General features: G+C 47.4%; 2 protein-coding genes across 2 annotated transcripts; one reads left to right on the forward strand and one right to left on the reverse strand.

Moving 5' to 3' along the window:
• The first annotated feature begins 10,100 nt into the window (after window positions 1-10,100).
• Window positions 10,101-14,845, forward strand: LOC123098462 (cell number regulator 13). Its single transcript, XM_044520449.1, has 8 exons — window positions 10,101-10,422; window positions 10,545-11,222; window positions 11,783-12,201; window positions 12,458-12,564; window positions 12,978-13,049; window positions 13,310-13,416; window positions 14,030-14,123; window positions 14,506-14,845. The coding sequence occupies exons 2-8, from the start codon at window positions 10,824-10,826 to the stop codon at window positions 14,553-14,555; spliced, it is 1,248 nt and encodes a 415-aa protein (XP_044376384.1). The 5' UTR covers window positions 10,101-10,422; window positions 10,545-10,823; the 3' UTR covers window positions 14,556-14,845.
• A 1,302-nt stretch (window positions 14,846-16,147) lies between these two features.
• LOC123098463 (ABC transporter G family member 22) lies at window positions 16,148-22,969 on the reverse strand. Its single transcript, XM_044520450.1, has 9 exons — window positions 21,958-22,969; window positions 21,629-21,846; window positions 18,765-18,920; window positions 18,489-18,672; window positions 18,095-18,415; window positions 17,721-18,008; window positions 17,315-17,599; window positions 16,798-16,905; window positions 16,148-16,647 (listed from the first exon to the last, which is right to left on the reverse strand). Exons 1-9 carry the CDS (start codon window positions 22,603-22,605, stop codon window positions 16,426-16,428), a joined length of 2,430 nt encoding a protein of 809 aa, XP_044376385.1. The 5' UTR covers window positions 22,606-22,969; the 3' UTR covers window positions 16,148-16,425.
• Between the last annotated feature and the right edge of the window lie 1,013 nt (window positions 22,970-23,982).

The raw sequence follows: 23,982 nt of genomic DNA on the forward strand, positions 1-23,982 counted from the left end.
TTGTTCTAGCTTTCATTAATATCAAATCTTTAGTTAGTTCATGAATCGGCCCGAGCTGCTCCTCTTGACGAATCCGCGTTCAGCGATCAACAACTCGTAGCTTCCCACAACAATCCATGCTCCGGGCAATGCTAATGCACGCAGGTCACGAGGCCACCAACAGGCAGCAAAAGTGATCAAGGTCCAACACCGACTTGATTTGCAGGCCTGCCAATTTGAGATCTGGGAAGAGCAGACAACCGAAAAATCCAACGGGATTATTAGGATTGGTGCACGACACTCCCACCCTCGTACAATCACGTGACATGTACTGCCAGTGTCAGGCCCACTCTGTCAACCGTGTATTCTTTTGAATTGTTCATACTAATGCAATAAAATAAAACTTGTAAAAAAATCCATTTTAATAAAAAAATGAACAATCTTCGTTTCTTAGATTAGGGGTCTGTTCTATATGGTCAATATCTAATCACATTGATTATTCATCTATTTATTCCAAGGCACATATAATAGATTTTATCCTATTCTACGTTCTTGCCAAATAAGCAGGTGAAATAGACACAAACCACATGAGGCACATATAGGGGCTATCCAGGTGTTCCAAAAAGCCCGAAGAATACTCATTGTTTTTCTTATAGAATATAGCTACAATTGTCACATTGATCTAACATGGTATAGCAATTCTTTGATCTGTTTATTGGATACAAAGATGTAGTGCGGCAAAAATGGCAGATATACCTATGAATCTACCATAGTAAAACATCAGCATGTCAGTCTGGTAGACACTCTTCTTATTGATATAGCACTTACTCCAAAGAAGCCTCGGTTGAACGGATTAAGAAAGGCAATCATTCACGTTCATCTTCCCAAGTGTACCTAAAGAGATCACAGTAAATATACCATCTTTTTTAGCTAAAAAAGAAGCATATATTAGAATTTTATAAAAGAAAAACATCCTCAAAATTCTCACAAAAAAGCAAAACGACAATTCGTCTATGAGGTACATCCTCCTTTTATTTGTAACATTGGATATCAGTGTCCGGCTTAAAATGATCGGGAGTGCTAAAAATTCTGACGTCTGGCTTTTAAGTATGGAAAATTGAACATTTTTATGGTGATTTTCTTTAGCCACAATTTTTGTCAGGGTTTGCCATGCTTGCTAAAGGAAAATACCATCCTTACGACAACATAAATTATTGCCATAGAAACATTTGATTTGCCATGCTAAAAAATTTGATGTTCGATTTGTAACAAAACACTAAAAAGATACCGACGGTGCAATGAGATTGTAAAAATTATGTTGGTAAGGACATGAAACAGTAAAAGCATCACCTATTATGATGTTAATATTTGTATTGACTTCATTGTATTAATTTCATTAAGCAATATATTCCCTTTTCCAAAAATACCATATAAAATAAAATGGTTCGCTAGGAACCAACATAAATATTAATACAGTGATGTGTGGTTTTAATTGTTACGTTCCGTGACTCAAACTATATACAGCTCAAATATTTTCATGGCATTGCATGTTTATTTTATAGTAAAGTACGCTCAACCAAAAAAAGAGAATGAAGCTAGAAGTCCCATATATTATTATTATGAACAACCGACAACCTGAATTTTGCCTTCATAAACCATTTTAAGTCAGATGTGTACTAATCTAATGTCACGTAGATACAACACATATGGTTATAATTATGGTGTTCTTTTTGGAAATGAAACATTATAATTATGCTTCCGCAAATTAAAGCTGATCAAATATAGTTCAATCAAATGGGATTAGAACCATTCTAACCGTGTAATATGAATATTATCACATTATGATTTAATTTTTATACACTTTTGACACATTTAAGATGATACCCTCGCAACCTGGTTAATTACACATAAAATTGCAACTACCTACTTCTGAAGAGTGCAACCAAGAGTTTGCTTTTTCCTCGCCACCGTTTACATGGTATAATTACATTTTTTTCCCTTTTCCATTCGTAAAGCATCCTTTCTACCTTTGTTTAGAACTTGCATCCTATCTACTTATATACTCTTGCATGACCAACGACAATGGTTTTCTTCAAGCCCGCTATCTAGTCGTGACTGTTAGAGTAGTCATTATGGTATACGACTTCTAGTCCAAGTCAGTTTTGTACCCCTACCTCAAATCGGTTTGTACCCTCTTATATACTCTTGTATGCCGCACCAAATCATCAATAAGCAACAGTTTTATTCAGCTTTCATGGTATCAGATACCGGTCCCAGGGTTTAGGGTATGGCTCCGCCAACGCCACCGCCGCCGCCGCCGCCCGGCTACTTCGAGCGCCGGGCCGCACTCATCGCCAAGGCTGCCAACGCCGCGGCCGCTTCTCTCTCGGCCTTCACCATAGCTCCACAAAACTACCCTGCACCCATCCTCGCCGCACCAATATCTCTTACTGACACAATCTCCGACGTCAGCCCCTACATCCCCATAGTTCTTGATCTCGCCGCCCACAACTACTACCATTGGAGACATCTCTTCGGTCTCCACCACGGCCGCTGCAACCTGCGCTCGCATGTCGCCGCCAACTGTCTTCCCCGCCCCGACGATCCGCAATGGTTGAAAGACGATCTCGCGATCGTCCAGTGGTTCTACACCCGCATCACCACCGAGATCTTCAACATGCTCGATCACGACGCCGCCACCGCTGCCAACATCTGGCACTCCCTCCGTCAGCTCTTCCAAAGCAACACCGATGCTCGGAAAAACGCTCTCCACACCAAGCTTCGCAATATGGTGCAAGGAGACGCCCCGGTGAACCTGTTCTGCCAGCGCGTTAAGACCATTGGTGATGAGCTCCGCGAACTCGGCGATACAGTTAGCGACTCACAGCTAATCAATATCGTCGTCGTCGGCCTCAGCGAAGACTTTGACAAGCAAGCCTCATTCATACCGATGATACGGCCCCCTCCTACCTTCGCTGAAGTTCGTTCCTTGCTACAACTCGCGGCGGAAACACAAGCTCGCAAGGACTCTCGCCCCAAGGTCTTTCATGCTGCGGCTCATCCTCCTCTGTCGTCTACACCAGCGCCGCCGGGCCATCCGCATCGTCATCTGTTCAACCGCCCCCAGGCTGGCGTCCTAGTCTGAACTACCGCGGCAAAAACCCTATCTACAGGCCGTCGTCGACTCGTTCGGTTCCGCCTACGACATCACCAGCACCGAGTCCTGCACCACCCACCAGTGCTCCATCTGCGGTTGCATGGCGGCCTCCTCATGATCCTTGGACGGGGCTTGTTCAAGCATGGCCCATGCCCTGGTCCGCTCCGTCCACCCTCGGTGCTCCGCCGGCATACTCAGGTGCCTGGCAACCCGGCCTTCGGCCGCCTACTGGTGCTCCCGGGGTTCTCAACCCCCGACAGCCGGCCAATGCCTATCACGCCGCCCCGACGTATGCTCCTTATGGTCATTACACCACCGAGGGCGGCGCCTACTACACACCTCAGCCGGCCCTGCTCCCGACGCCACCCCCACCACAGCCGGCCAATGCCTACTACACTCCCCAGCCGGCCCTACTGCCTTCACCATCGTATCCGCCGGCACTGCTTCCGACGCCACCCTCACCTGCGACGCTGAGCTGGGATCAAGCTGCCTTTCTCCAGGCCATGAATAACTTTGCTGCACAAGGAAACTCAGGTACGGATTGGATCTTTGATTCAGGGGCCTCTGGTCATATGTCTGCATCTAGTAATTGGTTATCTTCTTGCACTAAATCTCCTTTCCCTTCCATTATCCTTGGAGATGGATCATCTATTCCTATATATTGTGTTGGTCAGGCTCAACTTCCCTCTTCCACCAAACCTCTTTTACTTCGCGATGTTCTAGTTGCACCCGCCCTCATTAAAAATCTTATCTCTGTTCACCAATTTACTTGCGACAATCTAGTTTCGGCTGAATTTGACCCTTTTGGTTTATCTGTGAAGGATTACCTGACCAAGGCCGAGATCGCTCGCTTCAATAGCTCCGGTGATCTTTATTCTCTTAATGGAGTTCCTGCCGCCACCCCTCCAACATCCATGCTGGCCTCCGTCGATCTCTGGCATCGTCGCTTGGGCCATCCCAACCCCGCCGTCTTAACTTCTATGCTTAGTGAATTTACCATACCATGTAATAGGGACTCCATAATTCTGTGTTTTGCGAGTCTTGTCAATTAGGCAAACATGTGCGTCTTCCCTTTAGTTCCTCTAGTTCTTGTAGCACTTATCCCTTTGAATTAATACATTGTGATTTATGGACCTCTCCCATTGCAAGTGTTTCGGGTTTTAAATACTACCTTGTTATCCTAGATGATTTCACCCACTTTGTCTGGACTTTTCCTCTACGCAACAAATCCGAGGTCCATTCTCTTTTTCTTAATTTTCAACGCTATGTGTCTGTTCACTTCTTCCTCCCAATTCGCTTTATCCAATGTGACAATGATCGCGAGTTTGATAACATTAAAAATTGTACTTTCTTCTTACAACATGGCATCCTGCTTAGGTTCTCATGTCCCTACACATTCCCTCAAAATGGTAAAGCAGAACGCTCTCTTCGCACCCTCAATGATATAGTTCGCACTCTCCTCATTCAATCATCTATGCCTCCCAAGTTTTGGGCTGAAGCCCTACACATGGCCACCTTCCTTCTAAATATTCGACCTTCTAAAACTAAACCCACCACTACTCCCTATTATTCCCTCTTTCTTTCCCACCCCGACTACTCCGCTGTTCGTGTTTTCGGCTATCTCTGTTTTCCCAATGCCTACGCCACTTCTGCAAATAAATTGTCACCACGCTCTATCCCATGTGCTTTTCTCGGCTTCTCTGACGAGCACAAAGGCTATCGCTGTCTCGACCTTCACACCGGACACGTTCATGTCTCTCGTCATGTTACGTTTGCTGAGCATATTTTTCCTTTCTCACAACGCACTACTACACCATCCAACACCCCTAGCTCCGCAAACACCCCCTCTCCCCATCCTTTCCAACTATATACTCCCCTACCCGCCGAACACAACTTATCACCACCACCATTAACACCCACCATAGCCAATCCCAACCATACACTCACCCCACCCGAGACGTCCCCAACACCCCGGCCCTGCTCCCTCCCCAACACCCCGGCCCCTGCTCCCTCCCCAACACCCCCGGCCCCTACTCCCACTCCACCACCCAGCCCTGCTCCCACTCCACCACCCAACCCTACTCCATCGTCCGACTCTTCCGCTGCGCCGGACTCACCAGTACCCACCTTACCCCCTCGTGCTATTCCTACAGCAGCCCCGATTAATGATCATCGCATGCGTACTAGGGCCAAATCAGGATTTCATCAACCCCAAGACCGCCTAAACCTTCATACCTCCGTATCTCTCACTTCTCTTCCAAAGAATTACAAAACTGCTCTACTTGATCCCAATTGGGCCGCTGCCATGCAAGAAGAATATAATGCTTTACTTCAAAACAACACCTGGCAACTTGTTCCTCGTCCTCCCAATACAAATATTGTTTCTGGCAAATGGATTTTTCGCCAAAAGTTCCACTCCGATGGGAGCCTCTCACGATATAAAGCCAGGTGGGTTTGTCGTGGCTTTTCTCAGCAACAAGGAATTGATTACGAAGAAACCTTCTCTCCTGTTGTTAAACCTAGCACCATTCGCACCGTTCTTAGTGTTGCTGTCTCCTCTTCATGGCCCATTCACCAACTTGATGTTAAAAATGCTTTCCTCCATGGTTCCCTTCAAGAAACTGTCTACTGCCAGCAACCTCTGGGTTTTGAAAATCCATCCTTTCCAACTCATGTATGTCTTCTTCAGAAATCTCTCTACGGTATTAAACAGGCCCCACGAGCTTGGTTTCAACGCTTCTCCTCCTTCATTCAAACAATAGGCTTCACTCCATCTCTCTCCGACACCTCTCTTTTTGTGTATCATCAAACTTCTGACACTGCCTATTTACTTCTCTATGTAGATGATATCATTCTTACCGCCTCCTCTCCAAAGTTCTTAGATCATATTGTCTCTCTCCTTAGATCTGAATTTTCTATGACTGACCTAGGACTCCTTCATCATTTCTTAGGCATTGCTGTTGTTCGAGATTCCTCCAGCCTTTTTCTTTCCCAACGCCAGTATATTCTTGATCTTCTTAATCGTGCTGGTATGCTTGACTGTCAATCATCTCGCACTCCTGTCGATACTAGTTTTAAACTTTCGGCTACCGGTGAACCCTTTTCCGATCCTACTCTCTATCGTAGCCTAACAGGTGCTCTCCAATATCTCACCATTACTCGTCCTGAAATCTCTTTTGCTGTTCAACAAGCATGTCTCTATATGCATGATCCCCGGGTTCCTCACTATAATCATGTTAAACGCATGCTTCGGTATTTAAAAGGAACTCTCAATCATGGTCTCCACCTCAATAATTCTTCTCCAAACTCGCTTACCGCATACTCTGATGCAGACTGGGCTGGTTGTCCTGACACTCGAAGGTCCACTTCCGGTTTTTGTGTTTTTCTTGGTAACAATTTGATTTCTTGGTCTTCGAAAAGACAGGTTACAGTCTCACGTTCGTCGGCCGAGGCTGAGTATCGCGCTGTGGCACATGCCGTTGCAGATACAATCTGGATTCGGCAGTTACTCTCCGAGCTACACAGGCCTATTGAGCAGGCCACTATTGTCTACTGTGACAACATATCAGCAGTCTACATGACCAGCAATCCAGTTCAACACCGACGCACAAAGCATATTGAGATTGATATTCATTTTGTTCGTGAAAAGGTTGCTCTTGGTCAGGTTCGGGTGCTTCATGTTCCCTCTACGGCTCAGTTTACTGACATTTTCACCAAGGCACTGCCTACTAAGCCGTTTCAAGATATCTGTTTCAGTCTCAACGTCGTCGAGCCTGCCGTTGATACTGCGGGGGGATGTTAGAGTAGTCATTATGGTATACGACTTCTAGTCCAAGTCAGTTTTGTACCCCTACCCCAAGTCGGTCTGTACCCTCTTATATACTCTTGTATGCCGCACCAAATCATCAATAAGCAACAGTTTTATTCAGCTTTCAGTGACCAACAACAAACATCTTTTGTATTTTTTTGTTTGTTAACTATAGCCAACACGAAAGGTTGTCTTGTCTGTATATGCAGCTCACTTGGTCCAGTATAGAGGACTAGAGGTCCATGGGAGCACACAGAGGGAGATACATCACCAGGGCTATGTCTCGCTTACTGCGAGACATGGCGCATCTAGGTATAGCTTTATGCGAGAGCTAGCGTAGCCTCGCCTCAAGAGATATGCTAGTGGGCTGGCCAGTAACGCGCTTTCATCACACCTTCGGAAAATTTCCATGGACCTTTAAAGACATGTTGACAACATTAATGAAATGTTTGTGCCTTTGGAAATGGTTTACATACAAAAAATGGCCGTGACATATTCTCAAAAAATTATACAATGTAAAAAATGTTCGCGTAATTCAAAAAAATATAGTTCTTCCTATTCAAAAAAGTGTGTGCCTTTCAAAAAAAAGTTCACACGTATAAATGTGATATTTAAAAAATGTTTATAAAATGATCGTATAGTTTAAAAAATTCACGCCATTAAAAAATGTACAGTGTGCATTTGGAAAATGTTTAACATGTATTTTAAAAAGTTCAAAACAACTATTTGAAAAATTCTGCATCGTGTATTTGAAAAATGTTCAGCGTTTATTAAAAAAGGTTCCACGTGTATATGAAAGATGTATAATGAGAATTGAAAAAGTAGACGTGTGCCCATAAAAGAAAACGGAAAAGGAAACAAAGAAACAAAGGAAAACGAAGAAGAAACACATAAAACAGAAAAAGAATAAAACCGGGTTGAAGCATCTCAAACCAGTCGAAACTTGACATAGAAGCTTCCTAAAACCGCTTCCCAGTACCGTCTCACAGTAGGCGAGACATAGTATTCGCGGTGAGATGTACCCTCATACCACCTTCGGCGCTCCTATAACGGGCCGACCCAATATTGTAGCTTTTGGGGAGTGATTTTGAAAAACTTATGTGGACAAGTTCGAACTGGTTTTCGAAGCTTCGGTGCGGATTTTCTTCTACTTTGTTTCTATGTGTTTTTGTATTGGTTTTTCATCGATCCCTTTCTTCTTTCTGTTTTTTTATTTTTCTTTGTCTTTTCTTCTTCATTTTTTTCAAATACACATTGACTTTTTAAAAGACAGATTGTACATATTTAGTCTCCACATTAAACATTTTTCATATACACATTGAACAGTTTTTTATTCGAGTCATGTTGAACATTTTGTCAAATTCCCATTGAAAAAGTTGTGTATGTTTTGACCACTTTCATATAAATTGAACATTTTTCAAATACTCACTGAAAACTATTCTGATATATGTTGAACATTTGTCAAGTGCACATTGAACATTTTTCAAATACATGGTGAACTTTTTTTGACACACATTGAACATATTCTTCATAAATGCCATGATTGTTTTTAAATGAGAAACATTTCTTAAGTGTTAAACATTCGTCAAATGCACATTGAACAACTTTAAAATACATGATGATTTTTATCCTAGATGAAACATTTAAAAAAATCCATGAACATTATTCAAGTGTCAAATATTTCTAAAAAGTCATAGAATTTTTATAATTGCTCGAAACATGTTTCCAAAATTATGCAATTTTTTACACTCTGTAAACATTTTGTAAAAATGTCACGAACATATTTCTGAAACACACAAACATTAAAAAACTGATATGAACAATTTAAAAATCATTTGAATAATATTTTTGACGTTGCATGAACATTTTTAATTCATAGTGAGTTTTTCAAAAAGTTAAGTAGTGTGTGTTCTTTTTTTTTAAATATACCTTTTCATTATTTCCACGGGGTCCTATCCGAGAGAACAGATCCAAACCTTATTAGGCGCCTTAAGTGCTCTTAAAGTTTATTTGGCAAACCGACGCACAAACACCCTCCACCTTGGTCTTGGCCCATTTATTTATTTTTTTCTGTCCTTCGCGGCCGTAATTTTCGGTCACTTCGTAGTGCAAAGAATGGATCAGCCCATGTAAGCGGTCGCTCTCTTGTTTTATTCCGAAACGTTCTCAGACAATGTTTTCAGTTTTTTCTTTTTCCATTTTGCTTTTTTGGCAAACTTTTTGCAAATGCGTTTTTCTTCAAATTTGTAGCCATTTTAAAACCCGCGAACTTTTTTTCAAATCCACGTATATTTCTTGAATGCATGAACTTGTCCAAATTTGCAAACTTTTTTTAAAATTTGTTAACCTTTTAAAAGTTCGTGAACTTTTTTAACAAATCCCGTGAAGTTTCTTCAAACTCATAAACTTTTCCAAACGCGCGAACTTTTTCTTGAACCCGTGAGTTTTTATTCAAATCCGTAAACACTATTTTTCAATTTATAAGTTTTTGAAATTTCCAAATTTTTTTCAAAAAGTCAACGGTCAACTACGAACCGAAGCGATTAGGAACCGGGAGAACCGGTGCGTCGCGGGCGCCGGGCGAGCTCATACATTACGTGGTGGCGCTTCACGTAAGTGCGCGCCCGCCCGCCCGCTCGTGCATGCTGGCCCCGGTCGGTGCGGTGGCACTTCACTTCCACATCCACAGCATACATACATTACGCACCCGCGGACAAAAACTGGCAGTGCGCCTCGCCTCGGCGGCAACGGGGCGTAGTAAAGTGCAGCACCACCGAACGAAACCACGAAACGAAAGCAGCGGCCAGCAATTACCAACCACCAGCGCACCTCGCCTCACGGGCGCTTTGGCCGGTCCTGCCATGCCATCCATGCCGTGGCCGGTCCTGCGAGTGCGTCGTCGCAGCGCACAAGCTCCGAGGCAGGCAGCAATTAAACTACTATCCCTTTGTCGACACCTGCCGCAGCCCGCTCCCGCGGCGTGGAGACCGGAGACGGAGAGGAACGCTGCGCCGCACCAGTCCACCACACCCGCACCGGCACGTCTCGCGGTGACCCAGAACTGCACCGTGCACGACACCAGTACAAGTAAAGTCGCCCGCCTGTCCAGTATAAACGCGACTCCGGCTGACTGACACATCGGGTGGTTGGCTGTTACCGGCGGTCCTAGAGTGGAGAGTGGAGAGTGGAGTGAACGAGCGAGCTCGTCCAAAAGCCACCCAGCCAGGGTCTCCTCTCCTCGTGCCAGCTACCGCAGTAGCACCCACCACCCAAGAAACGGAGAGAGGCCACGCTGCCGCCCCCTCCCTCATCCTCCCTACGCCTGCCGCCTCTCCCACTTGCAGCGGCATTGCCTCCGCTCTCACTCCAGTCCTCGCCCCTCCCCTCAGTCGCGCCGCTCGAGGGAGATAGCGTCGCGTGCAGCTCTGCCACTCCTGCCCGCTTAATTGCTCGCCGGAGGAGGTAGCTAAAGAAAGAGGTAAGAATTGACGAGCTTTTCTTTACCGGTTTTCTTGGCCACACTTCGCCGTTTCCGGTGCAAATTCTGCGGCGCAACCGGAAATCTCTATCTTCTTCATTAATTTCTCCCCGTCCTTGCAGCCGCTGTGGCAGGCGACGAAAAGGGGAAAACCCACCGACCATGGCAAGGCGGGGAATGCTGGCGCGCCGGCGCGAGTGAGCGATCTCGCAGATCTACGCCCGCCGCCGCACAGCGTCTGCTCTCCCAGAATCTCCAGCCGGATCGTCTGGGGCCGCCGATGGATAGTACGATCTTCGCTCCGCGCGCGGATTAACGAGCCCGGCCGCATTCCGCTTCTCCGCGCCACCAAGGAGATCGGGTGATTCGTCGGGGGGAAGGGAGAAACCGGTGCCGCAGCGATGGCGAACGTGGGGGACCTGGCCAACATCGCGCAGCTCACGGGGCTGGACGCGGTGCGCCTCATCGGCCTCATCGTCAAGGCGGCGGCCACGGCGCGGATGCACAAGAGCAACTGCCGCCGCTTCGCGCAGCACCTCAAGCTCATCGGCGGCCTGCTGGAGCAGCTCCGGGTGTCGGAGCTCAAGAAGTACCCGGAGACGCGGGAGCCGCTGGAGCAGCTCGAGGACGCGCTCCGCCGGGGCTACCTGCTCGTCAACTCCTGCCAGGACCGCTCCTACCTCTACCTCCTCGCCATGGGCTGGAACATCGTCTACCGCTTCCGCACCGCGCAGACCGAGATCGACAACTACCTCCGCCTCGTGCCGCTCATCACGCTCGTCGACAACGCCCGCGTGCGGGTCGGTAATCAGTCACCTCTCCCAAACCTAATTGTTTGTTTACTACACTCTACTACTACTTGTGCTATAATAGTGTTATTAGACACCTAGATTGGTGCTAGGCTTTTAGGAGATGTTGATTTGTTATGTATTGATTCCATTCTGCTGGGATATACTCCTACTTACATGCTGGTCTAGAGAAAAAGGTGGTGTGCCTTTTGAGATTTGGTGGAATATGATTGAATTGGTGGCTTTCCTGAGTGAGTGCTCTGGTGGGGTGTCTTGTTTTCTGCCGACTGTCTAGGAAGTTGCTGTGAACCAAAAGATTCTATTGTAGAATGTTTCCTTCTCTCATTTCATTTGAGTAAAGACTAAAAACATACCGGCTTTTTGGCGATCATCGTTTTCATTGTTTATGTATCAATATGATTGAATTGCTACTAGGAAGTCAGGCCATGAGGTCTGGTGGGTCACTGAACATGTGACCTTGGATTAGTCCACTGTTACCATCTTTTGCCGCTTCTCCCTGTATCATTTTGGCTTCAAGGCCTATTTTGATCATCATTTTTCTCTTATCTCAGGAGCGAATTGAGTACATTGAAAGGGATCAATGTGAATACTCTCTTGACGAGGAAGACAAGGAGGTCCAAGAAGCTCTGTTAAACCCTGACCCTAGTACAAATCCTTCGATAGTGCTCAAGAAGACCCTGTCCTGTTCTTATCCAAACTTGCCATTCAACGAAGCCCTTCGAAAGGAAAGTGAGAAGCTCCAGGTGGAGCTTCAAAGATCACAAAGCAACATGGATATGGCCCAGTGCGAGGTTATTCATCACCTGCTTGGAGTTACCAGAACCGTGGAAAGTTCTATTCCAGATGAAAGTACCGATGCTAAGGTGACCAAGAAAACCAAGTCAAAGTGCACAAAAGTTAATGAAGACAGTGCAAAATCATATGATGATGACTCTCCAAAGAAGCAAAAAGATGCCTATGTTGCACCACGGTTAGTAAGTTTAGCTAGACTCTCTTGGTGCCTGTTTATGTATGATATCGTTTCAAAGAACACAGAAGTAATTAACCATTTTGGGAGTCATGAATTCGTGTGCCTGGTTTAAAATTTGAAAATCTGTTATTTGGTGCTTCAATTTGTCTGATCCGATAGAAGATAACTGGGCTCTTTTTTATGATGTTTTGAAGGTTACCCTCCACAAATTGAACTTCCATATTATAAGACCCTTGATAGTTTTCATTGTACGCAGGAGTTCTTCACCTGTTCCCTACAACCATGATCTGGTCTCGAGTACAGCATCATACAGTGATGAGTGGCATGCAGATTTACTTGGTTGCTGTTCAGAGCCAGCTCTGTGTATGTCTACTTGTTTTCTCAGTGTATAAAGGAAATTTAATCATTATGCTCAGCACTGAGTTTTTTTTATCTTTGTAGTTCTGTACATCCTATCTCAAGCACAGATATTCACATTTGTCAAATCACTCTCTAACATACTGATAACCACAGAGTTTATGCTTGATGGCGTAGTTCGGCACTCTATGTTGAGGCATTTTAATCTGAACACAACATTGAAATCCATGCAGTGGAATGCATATTAAACTGAAAAAAAAACATAAATGGCTATAGGATGTTGCTATTCTTAACACTTCTTCAGATAATGCCGTTAATGTGTGAAAAACAATATGGGAGGAGGTATACTTGATGCTTATGAGTGATCGCAATGATTCTTACATATTTTTCTTGCTGTTTGTCTGCTTGTGATAACACAGGTCTGAAGACCTTCTTTTTTCCATGTGGAACGTTCTCAAGAATTGCTTCAATCGCAAAGAACAAGCCCATGTGTAAGAAAATTCTCTTAAACTTATCACATCACCTGTGCAGAGTTATGACAAGCAAATTCCCACGCACCTATTTTTTATCAGTTAACCATTTGCCAAATCTTCTAATGTGCTGAGCATCTTATAAATCAAAATTTCCATGGCAACAAAGATCTTATACTACATTAGGTCTACTTCCAAAAATAATGCAGTCACAACTTATGTGAGCCTAACTACCCTGTAACTAAAGACTGATTTACATAGTTACTTTGTGTTGTCGTCAGCTTCCGGAGAAGCCTGCAATGATATTATGGCGTACTCCCTCATATTGTCTTGTTGCTGTTACACTTGCTGTGTAAGGAGAAAGCTTCGTCAAAGGCTAAATATTGCGGTAAATATTCCTGGACATCTAATTTATTGCTACCAGTTGATTTATACCCCCTCCCCGAAACACACACCAGGGACTGTCCATGTTACATGTGCAGTTTTTTTTTTTTTTTTTTTTTTGCGGGGGACAACACATAGTTAACTGATTGCTACCAGTTGATTTATACCCCCTCCCCGAAACACACACCAGGGACCTGTCCATGTTACATGTGCATTTTTTTTGCGGGGGACACGGCATAGTTAACTGAATTGCCAAACTAGATTAATGTTAGGGAAACATCTGGTTTATGATTATTAATAGAGTAACTTAAATAATACTCCCTCCGTTCCTAAATATTTGTCTTTCTAGAGATTTCAACAAAGTGACTACATACGAAGCAAAATGAGTGAATCTACACTCTAAAATATGTCTACATACATCCGTATGTGGTAGTCATTTGAAATGTCTAGAAAGACAAATATTTAGGAATGGAGGGAGTACTATACCTCTTTGTCCAGTGCCAGTGTCAGACGTTTGATATAAGTCCCTAACACTACCTGCCAGAGTGTTCATATATACTATCGAACTCACAGCCCTGTATAGTACCTGAACTTCTGACTTTGTATGCTGCTGACAGGGAGGGTGTTGTGACGATTTCCTTTCACATGTAATGTGCTGTTGCTGTGCTCTTGTTCAAGAATGGCGCGAAGTAGAGATTCGTGGTGCATACGGTGAGTTTCCTATTCCCATGCCCACCAGTGAACCATGGACTATGATCTTCAGTTCTTACTTAAGCATGCGATAGGAGTTAGGACTGATATAGGAGCTCGGTTTTAGCCACTCTGTGAAAATGAGCTACATGCTGTTCCGCTCCGCTCTTTTGACTCCGTGGAGTTGGTGCGTTCGGCGCCGGTCCGTCCGCTTCAGGAGCGCAGTTGAGCGGAGAGGATCCAAATAGACACTAGCATTGTTTCAAAATGTGCTCTTGACAAACTTATGACAGAGAAAAATTTATATATAATCAAGCTGATACAATACTGAAGTCTCATTGCTTAGGATAGAAACAATTCAAATTGCTTTGTTTTATGGAATATTATTTTGAATGTCCCGCAGGAGGGAAGACAAAGATAACCCCGCCGGCACACCAGTACATGGAGCACTGAGCAGCTACTCTGCGATCCCTAAAAAAAAAGAGCAGCTCCGCGAGAGGCCTGGACTCCTGTAAATTAAAGATATTGACCTAAAATTGTCAGAAACCGTACTGCCATGGTAGTGATACCCGTCCAACATGCTCTACTGTTTGTGTTGTATTTATGCGTCATCTTGGTATTATGGGTCTTAGAACTCGATTAATTTGTCAAAAGTAACTAAACTCTTCAGTCTCAGGCCGGTTAGAGTCGGTGTTAACATTGCCATTGTTGTCTATATTTCGAAGAGGACGTGGTTTTCTGCTCGTGTTTTCCCCTTCTTTTTCCGAGCAACCTGCCTTACCATTTAGTTGAAACACAATTGAACATTTAGCAAGGAAACTGGCTAAAAACCATGTTTTTACCTGAATGACAATACTTCCTTCGATTTGTACTAAATCAGCAACAAATAATATGGGTCAGAGGGATTTGAAGAAAATCCACTGCTCACAGTTTGGAATGTTCATTCTAGTCAAGAGGGGATTTTGACAAGAAACATAACATGATTTAATTGCAAAGGGTGACCACACGTGAACATTTGTACTTCTCCAACACATAGGGCGACCAGTCATGTAAGAGCATTTACAGCCCCATACCACAAAAATGATGGACACGGATCCTCTGACGTAGTCAATCCTGCCTTTCACTGCCTTTCGGTCGCTGATAGGTGGGCTCCGCGCTTGATGGGACCAATGTGTCAGTCTCTCAATGGCAGGACAACCCACGTCAGGGGATCCTCGTCCAAAAAGGACACGGATCCTCTGACGTAGTCAACCCTGCCTTTCAGTCGCTGACAGGTGGGCTCCGCGCTTGATGGGACCAATGTGTCAGTCTCTCAATGGCAGGACAACCCACGTCAGGGGATCCCTCGTATGTCTGGGCCTCTCCGTTGAGAGGACCTGGTCACCCATTATTTTTGGTCTGCTACAACACATACATCAAATTTGACACCTTAAGTTCATGCAACACTAAAAGCTATATCCGTTGTTCCTAAATATAAGGCCTTTTGGCAGTTCAATTTAAATTGCCAAAAGATCTTACATTCAGAAACAGAGGTAGTAAGTTTTTGAACTTGCTGGTGTAAGTTCTAAAACTTGTCGGTGCATATGTTTTGTAACTTGCATCTGCGCCATCCATCTCTGATCCTACGGCTCAAGTTAATTTTTTTTCGATTCTTTCACCACCAAGGCTGATTGTATTCTAGTACTAGCTAAACCATGTTCTTGCTATGTTGGCCTCCCTAGGACAGTGTTTGAAAACAACATCATATCAACTCTATAAAACTTCCCGTCAAAAGTAAAACTGTGCAAAAGAGTCTATATACTGGTTTTGAAGGGAAGGGGCCATCAAAACAATTATAGGCCTAGAGCAAGCGTACATAGTCAGACTGCCTACTACAACTTTTATGTATTTTTCATGCTACATGGAGCTCACTTGTCGGTGTGTTGCCGGACCTCGGCGGCTACCTCTGTGACCAGGAGAGGTAGAGCCGCCACCATGACCGAGGGTTTGCGGCGGCGGCGCTGGGCGCACGGAGGTCATCGGGCTTTGGATTTGAAGTCGCCGGCTTCACTGTAACATTCCAATAATCACTTAAAACATGTGGTGTCAACATTCAGAAGACAGTTAATGGCTAGCACTTGCTACCACTTCTCTAATCTGTTCCACGAGTTAACTAGCAACAGGCAGTACATTTCTCGCGCTCTGGACGTAGCAGAAAGACAGAACAGTGGGGAAAAAAAGATCCATCTTCTCGTGGCGCAAATATAAATACAGACTTCCCTACATGCAATCAAAAACAGCCGGTAAGAACTAGGAGCTAGTGCCCTCCGGTTCACTTGACCTGCTAGCCGTTCGAAGCCTTCACTCGCCTGAGGGACAGGTAGGCCAGCACCCGGTACCCGATGATCATCGCAACCAGGGCTCCGACTTCTGTCACGCCGTTATCCAGAGGTACGGAGGTCATCAGGATGTCCGGCACGGGGTCGTACTGCACCTTCAGCAGCAGCCTGTACGTGTGGTAGTTGAAGGACAGGTACCGGAGCCAGGATATGAATGGCGGAACTCTCTGCAGATCAGAGGGAAAAGGAGGGCAAATAGCCAGATTGAAGACATGTGTTTGTTCAAGAAGCAATAATTCAGCCTTGCCCCTTCCATACGTAGTAGTAATAATTCAGCTTTATATCAGTTGATAGGTGTGAATGGTACTTGCTCTCACCTTTACAAAGAACCCTCCTGCTAGCATGAATGTCATGACTGTGACTGAAGCTAGAGTTGTTGCCTTCTTGATATCCAAGAGGGTAGCTCCAATTGCCAGTCCTAGTCCCTGCATACAACTTCCTTCTTGAGTCATAGATTTCAAATCACTGTTAATGTTCTTTTGAGGCATCGTGTAATATTATCATGTAGATTAGGAAACATTTTCCTTTACTTATAAGCAACACATCTGATGAAATGATAGACTAGAAAACGGTGTGCTTCTTTCCGAGGAAAAAAATAGCTTGCCATCTATTTATTTCGAGGCCTACTATTTAACATGAATTTGATGTTCGTTTTGTTTTATTAATCCAAAATAAAGTCTTTTTTTAACTAGTGCATGTATGGTGGCCACGTGGTTAAATAACAGAAAAAACTTTCAGAATATAAAATATCTAGGTTTACTTAGTTCACAAACAGCAATATAAGAGATGTCATGGGCATTGATTGTATGACTGAACCAGTTTTGACTGCCATACCTGAGCAGCAATGATGCTGAGAAAGACAGTCAACATGCTAAGAAAGAAACGCATGGCACTTGCTTTGAGGCCTGCCATGAAGTAGACAATCACCATAAATATGACTGGGAGGAAAAGGTCTAGTGGCAGATCACTTGTCGTTCTGGCCAAGAAGTATGCACTGAGCTTGTACATGTCAGCTGCACGCTCCTTGTTCAACATTGCCCTCTCTTGAGGGAATGTGAAGATGGCAGTAAACACAGGAAAGAAACCCCAAAACACGGCTATGAAAAACAGTAAGCCTGCCTGCATAGACGAGAGGGCAGTATCTTATGATGGTACATATCCTTAATTAGTTGTAGAAGTATTAAATTGACCAATTTAATTATCAATTACATGTATCAAATAATTATTTGTGTGCATATACCTGATCTTGTAGACCTTTTGGTGTGGTGGGATCAGAGTGCCACCAGAGCAAACCTAAGATAATTGATGTAGCTATGACCTGGGTGATTCTCATCCAGCTCAAATAATCATGCCGTCTTTCCTTGAGACCTCTACAGAAGAGGATGGAATACTGCTGGCACCAGTTTGTGCCCCACTCTCGTTTCGAAGATGTTATTGTTGCCTTCATATCATCACTGATCGGAAGTGGTGCTAGAAGCTTCTTCTTCTCCTTATATGCCACTCGATGCTCATAAGCATCAACAAGGTACTGCATGAAATCACATACAAATTATTCGTACAGATCTAAAACGATTTGTCTACTCACACACAAGCACATTGCTTTCATGTCTTCACCTCATGAACATCTTGTGCTGATGGCCTTAAGTTAATCTTGGAATTAGTATCCTGCAGATTCTGATTTTCCATGTGCACCTTGTCATCTAATTCGGAAGGAACAGAAACATCATTAGTGTTGCCATTGGCAAGATCCAGTAGAAACTCTGCTGGGTTCATTGCGATGAGCGGGTTGCATCCAATGGATGAAAAGTAGGGCATGGCTTCAGCTGTCTTCCCAAAGTAGAGCAAACTTCCTCTGCCCAGGAGGATAAGCTTGTCAAACTTATGAAACAGCCTGCTGGATGGTTGATGGATCGTGGTGATCACTGTCTTCCCAGTCTGCATCAAATAAACATAATTAAAGTTCAACTGAACTGTTGGGACAGCCAATGCGTAATTACTTTCATGTTACCTCAGCAATGTCATGTAGAAGTTGAACTATCCTAAGTGCTGTAGTTGAATCCAACCCGGATGTCGGCTCATCAAGGAAAAGCAAAGATGGATTGATTATAATCTCATTGCCGATGCAAACTCTTTTCCTTTCACCCCCTGAAACCCCACGCACAAAAGATCCTCCAATCATAGTGTCCTGGCACCTTCAAACACGCTCACACGATTAACCAAGCTGCCTTGTGAGAAGAGAAGAGCGATATGCATATAAACCAAAGAAAGTATATGCAGTATATACCTCTCGAGGCCCAGTTCATATATGATGTCCATTGCCCGTTCTTTCTTTTGCTCCCTTGTCATTGTTCTTGGGAGACGAAGTAATGCTGCGTATGTTAGTGTCTCCTTCACAGTAAGATGAGTAAAGAGAACATCATCTTGAGTCACAAATCCAATCCTGCAAGCCAAGTATAATTCCAATTGTATTATGTCAGAACAGCAATGGCATCGCAACTCGAGAGACATCCAAGCCTACTGCTAGCCTCACTAATCCTAATCCTCCAACAAAGAGTGCATGCAATGACGACAAGCAATATACTGTAGTTGGTTTCAGTCGACAACCAGAAACCAGGAGGACTATGGAGCACTGAACTGGGTCAGGAATTTTGCCGAACAGATTGTAGGCAGGTGGGTTCGCCGCGCACTGCTCGACCAAGAAGCAGGTACTTGATCTAACTCACTATCGTGACCGAATGAAGCACAGTCCTGAGCCACCGATTAAACCATGATGAGCGGCGCCCAAGAGATCGTCGTCGGTCGTCTTGGCATTTGTGGTGATGGGTAGAGCCGTAGAGGAGAGAGGACCCGGCTAGTGGTGGCAACCAAGCTTTCCGACAGGGTCATGACACGATGGTGAAGGGAACACGAAGAGACGAAGGATCGGGACACTAGGGGAAGGCGACGGCGAATGTCCTGATGCCGGAGAGATGCCTACAGAGTCGCCGGAGTTTGAGAAGACTCGCCGGCTCGCCGAGCAGGCCTCTCGCGCGTTGCCTGGCCCAAAAGAGGCCCAGCCACAGGGGCCCATACCCTTACTTGCCAAAGTTGCCATCACTGGCTCTATTTACCATGTTTGTCTAAAACAACCTTACCATTTTTTTTAGAATCCCATTCATTTTTTTAATAAAAAACCTAGCTATCTAGGCCGGTGCTAGGCGTCATCCGGCTGATTTCTTCAGGAAATCCGTCGGGTAGGTGGCCGTCCGATCTATCCCGCCCAAGCCGTTCGATGGGTCAACGCTTCGTCGCTTCCTTCCTCCCCCGAGTTCGTCGGTCCGTCGCTTTCTTCCTCCCGAGCACACGCAGCAGTTCGCTGCTACATTGCCGACGGCAGCAAACGCCGGTGAGGGCTGCATCGCAGCACAAGACAGCCCACGACGGATGTTACATCGCAGCACAGGTGGCCGGCGACGGATGTTGCATCGCAGCCCCGGCGAAGCTCCAATGCAGCGCAGGGGTGCAGCAAAAGCTCCAAGGGAGGCCGGCGAAGCTCCATTGCAACGCCATGGCCGGTCCGTCGCGGTCGTCGTAGCAGCACCGGCGGAGCTCCATTGCAGCGCCGGAGTTGCAACTGCCATGGCCGGCCCGTTGCAGCACCGACAGAGCTCCATTGCATCGCCGGAGTTGCAACCGCCATGGCCGGTCCGTCGCGGTCGTCGTAGCAGCACCGGCGGAGCTCCATTGCAGCGCCGGAGTTGCAACCGCCATGGCCGGCCCGTCGCAGTCGCCGACGCAGCACCGGCGGAGCTCCATTGCAGTGCCGGAATTGCAACCGCCATGGCTGGCCCGTCGCGGTCGCCGACGCAACACCGACGAAGCTCCATTGCAGCCCGATGACCGTGCCAGCGCTCCAATGCATCAACGGCGAACGGCGGAGCTCCGCTGTAGCCTAATGACCACGGCGGCGCTCCAATGCATCAACGGCGGAGCTCCATTGCAGCCTGATGACCGCGGCGGTGCTCCATTGCAGCCCCGGCGAGCGACACAACGCAGCTGTTGTAGCACCGAAGAAGAGCTGCATCACCGCGCCCCTGTGCCTCTCTGCAGCGGCGTCAGTGCTGCATCGCCGGTAGTCATCGGCGACCCCCCATCGCGCATCACTGACGAGCGCTGCAAACGCAGCGCCGGGAAGTGGGCTTGGACAGCTCGCGTTGCAGCCGGGGGTAGCGGCGCATTGGCAGCTTGGGAGGCGCATCGATTTGGAGCTTGGGTGCCGTTGCTTGGAGCACATCCATGGCCGCGGGAGTAGAGACCGTGCGGTGGTGGCGGCGGCCAGAGCAGGGAGCGGGCGGTGGGGACGAGGAGAGAAAGGGGATCGACCGAGTCAGGTGGAAGAGACGAGAAGATAAGGTTGATCGTGGGCGGGCCTGACCGGGACACGTGTCGCTCGTAGCGAGCGGTTTAAGCGAGGCAGTTTTCATCCGGTTGATAACAAACGTTTTCCAGCTATTTACCGAAAAGGAACCCTAAAAAACTGCACCAAAAATAAGCTCATAAGGAAAGAACTCGTCAACTCAAAAAACGGGAAAGAACTCGTCACTCTTTTTTCCAAGATGAAGAAAAAAAAACTGCCACTCTAGTCACACAGACAGGCACAGACACAAGACACAGACAGCACGTAGTGACAACCTAACTACTTAGAAAAATAATGCAACGGTAGACTGACAAGTCAAGCTACTTGCAGCCTCTATCTCAAAAGAAAAAAAGAGTCTTCACTTAATTAGACAAGGCAGCTGGAGGCCACCTTTTATCTTGCCGGCAAGCGAGGGAAGAACAAGAGCCACGAGATCGACCAGGACAGATTAGCAGGATAACCGTGAGTCGTGCCTAGCTAAGGCTCCTTTATTAGCCGATCGACACTTCTGACAGGCAACGGCCATGCATGGGCTACACGTACGTGACGTACCTGTAGCATGGGCTACACGTACCTCATGCACCTCCCATGCATCCATCGTGTTAAGCCACGCCACGCGATTTGATTATTGAGAGATTATTCGTCGCAGGGCCTAATTAATGAGAGGTAAACTAAGCATGCCCTACTCTAGCTTTGGCTAGCTACGATTGCTAGGGTTAACTGGGTAGATAGAACTGGCTATGTGAAGTTACCTGCGCTTGAGGGACTTGCCGAAGGGCTCGTCGTTGTAGGAGATGCAGCCGTCGGCGGCGGTGGCCCTGCCGCCGAGCATGCTGAGCAGCGTGGTCTTGCCGCTGCCGGAGGGGCCCATCATCGCCAGCACCTCGCCGGGGCTCGCCGACCCCGATATCCCGCTCAGTATCTCCCTCGGCGTCCCCTTCACCGCCACCCTGTACTTCACCTCCGCAAACTGCATGCATGCATGGCAATGGCCGCCCCGGCGTACTCAGTTTAGGAGTCAGTTGTATGTGTTTGTTTTTGCTCTGCTTTGGTGTACTAGCAAGTGGAGTACTGTACGTACCTTGAGGTATATGGGCAGGGTGGGCTCTGCCATGAGGCTCTTGCGGCGCGTGGTGTCGGCGGCCTCGAGGTCGACGTCGTCGTCGCTGAAGGGCGCGAGCTCGGCGGAGGACATCATGTCCTGGGGCGGCGGGGTGAAGCCGGTGAAGGTGAAGGAGAAGCCGAGGCTGGCGCTGGAGGCGCGGCTGAGCGCGGCGCCGCTGCTGACGAGGTCCTCCATGTCCAGCTTCAGCTGCGCGCTGCGGGACTTGCGGATGTGGCTGCGCCCGTGGCTGTTCCCGCCGGCGCCGCTGCCGCCCGACGCGGAGCGCTTCCCGAAGCTGGACTTGCGCGACAGGCTGGCCACGTCGGCCGTGCTGAGCACCGTCTCCGCCGACGCCGTCCGGCTGAGCGACTGCGCCGTGGACGCCGACGCCGGCGCGGGCGGCAGCTGGTCCGACTTGCTCCGCCCGATCGTCCCGCCGTTGCCGTCCACCATCGGGCGCTCCATGATCGAGTCCATCGCCCGACCAACCTCGATCACCAGCTCGTACCACGTACCAACGTACAGGCAGAGTAGAGGACGTGTGTGTGTCGTAGACACTCTGACAGACAGACAGGTAGGTACAACTGTAGCTTTTACAGGAGCCGTGAGAGGTGATATATACATACATACGGGCAGGGCAGGGCCGGGCTGGGGAGCGCGAGCGATAGACGAGCAGCTGAGCTGAGCTGCATGCTCGGCGGGACGATGGGGAGGGGGGAGGGCGACGTGCGGGAGCGGGCGGAGGCAACGGAGGGGCGGAGGCGCGCCAGCGCAGCGCCGCGCATTGATGGCGCGGGAAAGTGGGGGTGTGGCTGGGCGCGCCCGGGCTGCCACCCTCCGCACATGTCCCCCCTCACGACGCCGTATCTCCCAGGGCACCCATCGGCCCGGCTGGAGGCGCCGCGCGTACCAGCGGCGCCGCGCGATGCGACGGGGTAGGGCCGGGGCCCGTCCATCGCCCGCCGGCCCGCCGTCGCCGTCGCCGCAAGCGCCGAAGCCAATCCGTCTGGCTGGCCTATCCTCGTGCGCGTGCCTGCTGCTTTTTCATGGATGGATGGATGGATCGGCTCGTCCGGAGCAGTAATTTGCTAACGTGGACGCACGCACGCATGACGTGCCAGGTGACCTCACGGACGGCTCAACCAGCCGGGCGGTACGCATCCAACAGTTGCACGGCTGACCCCAGTTCAGTCGGAGTCCAAGTACTTCACAGTTCACACTCACGTACAGTACGTAGAACGTACGAACGCCCCTGGCTTTATGCTTCCCATAATCATCGCACGTACAGCGCAATTAATCGGTCATCATGTGGGCTGCTCGTACGTACTGCACAATGGTGGACGATATTGATCGATCGTGTTTCCATCGATCGGCACCGAGTTTTCTCACTCACCTTCACTGTCTTGTTACGTGCTGACGAAACTGATTTACCAAGGCACAGTTGCATCCTAGCAGTGGCTAGACTGAGGCCTTGAATTTCATCCTCACAATGAAGGTCTTGGTCATGGGGAGGAGGAGTACGCTAAGTTTTGTTAGATTACCCCAAATGACAAGTACGTACGCGCTTTTGTGCTTTCCATAGTCAGACACACAACTCAATTGTTCATGTGAACTTCAACTAGTAACAATATATGGACTGAATGGTCGAGAATGACTTGGGCGCAACCCTAGCCCCCGCCACCCCGTCCCATCTCCTCCTGCCTATCTCGTCGTTGTCGGAGAAGCCATCAAGCTAGGCCAGTCGGGCCGCCGCCGACGGTTGGCTCGTCCCCTCGTTGCGGGGAGCCCTGCGGCTGGCGAGCGGCTTAGAGCATCTCTACCAGACCCCTTGTATTGCGCTGAACTGTAAAATAACCGTCACTTTACAGTTTTGGGCGGAAAAAACGGTCCGAACACACACCTTAAACGCCCCTCACCTTTAAAAATTTTGACGGGCGCGGTAAATCCCCCCCCCCCCCCCCGACCCGTGAAAACACAGCCCCCCTCCCGCCCTGTCGATGC

The sequence above is a fragment of the Triticum aestivum genome, chromosome 4D, assembly GCF_018294505.1.
Source record: "Triticum aestivum cultivar Chinese Spring chromosome 4D, IWGSC CS RefSeq v2.1, whole genome shotgun sequence".
NCBI classification, from domain to species: Eukaryota; Viridiplantae; Streptophyta; class Magnoliopsida; order Poales; family Poaceae; genus Triticum; species Triticum aestivum.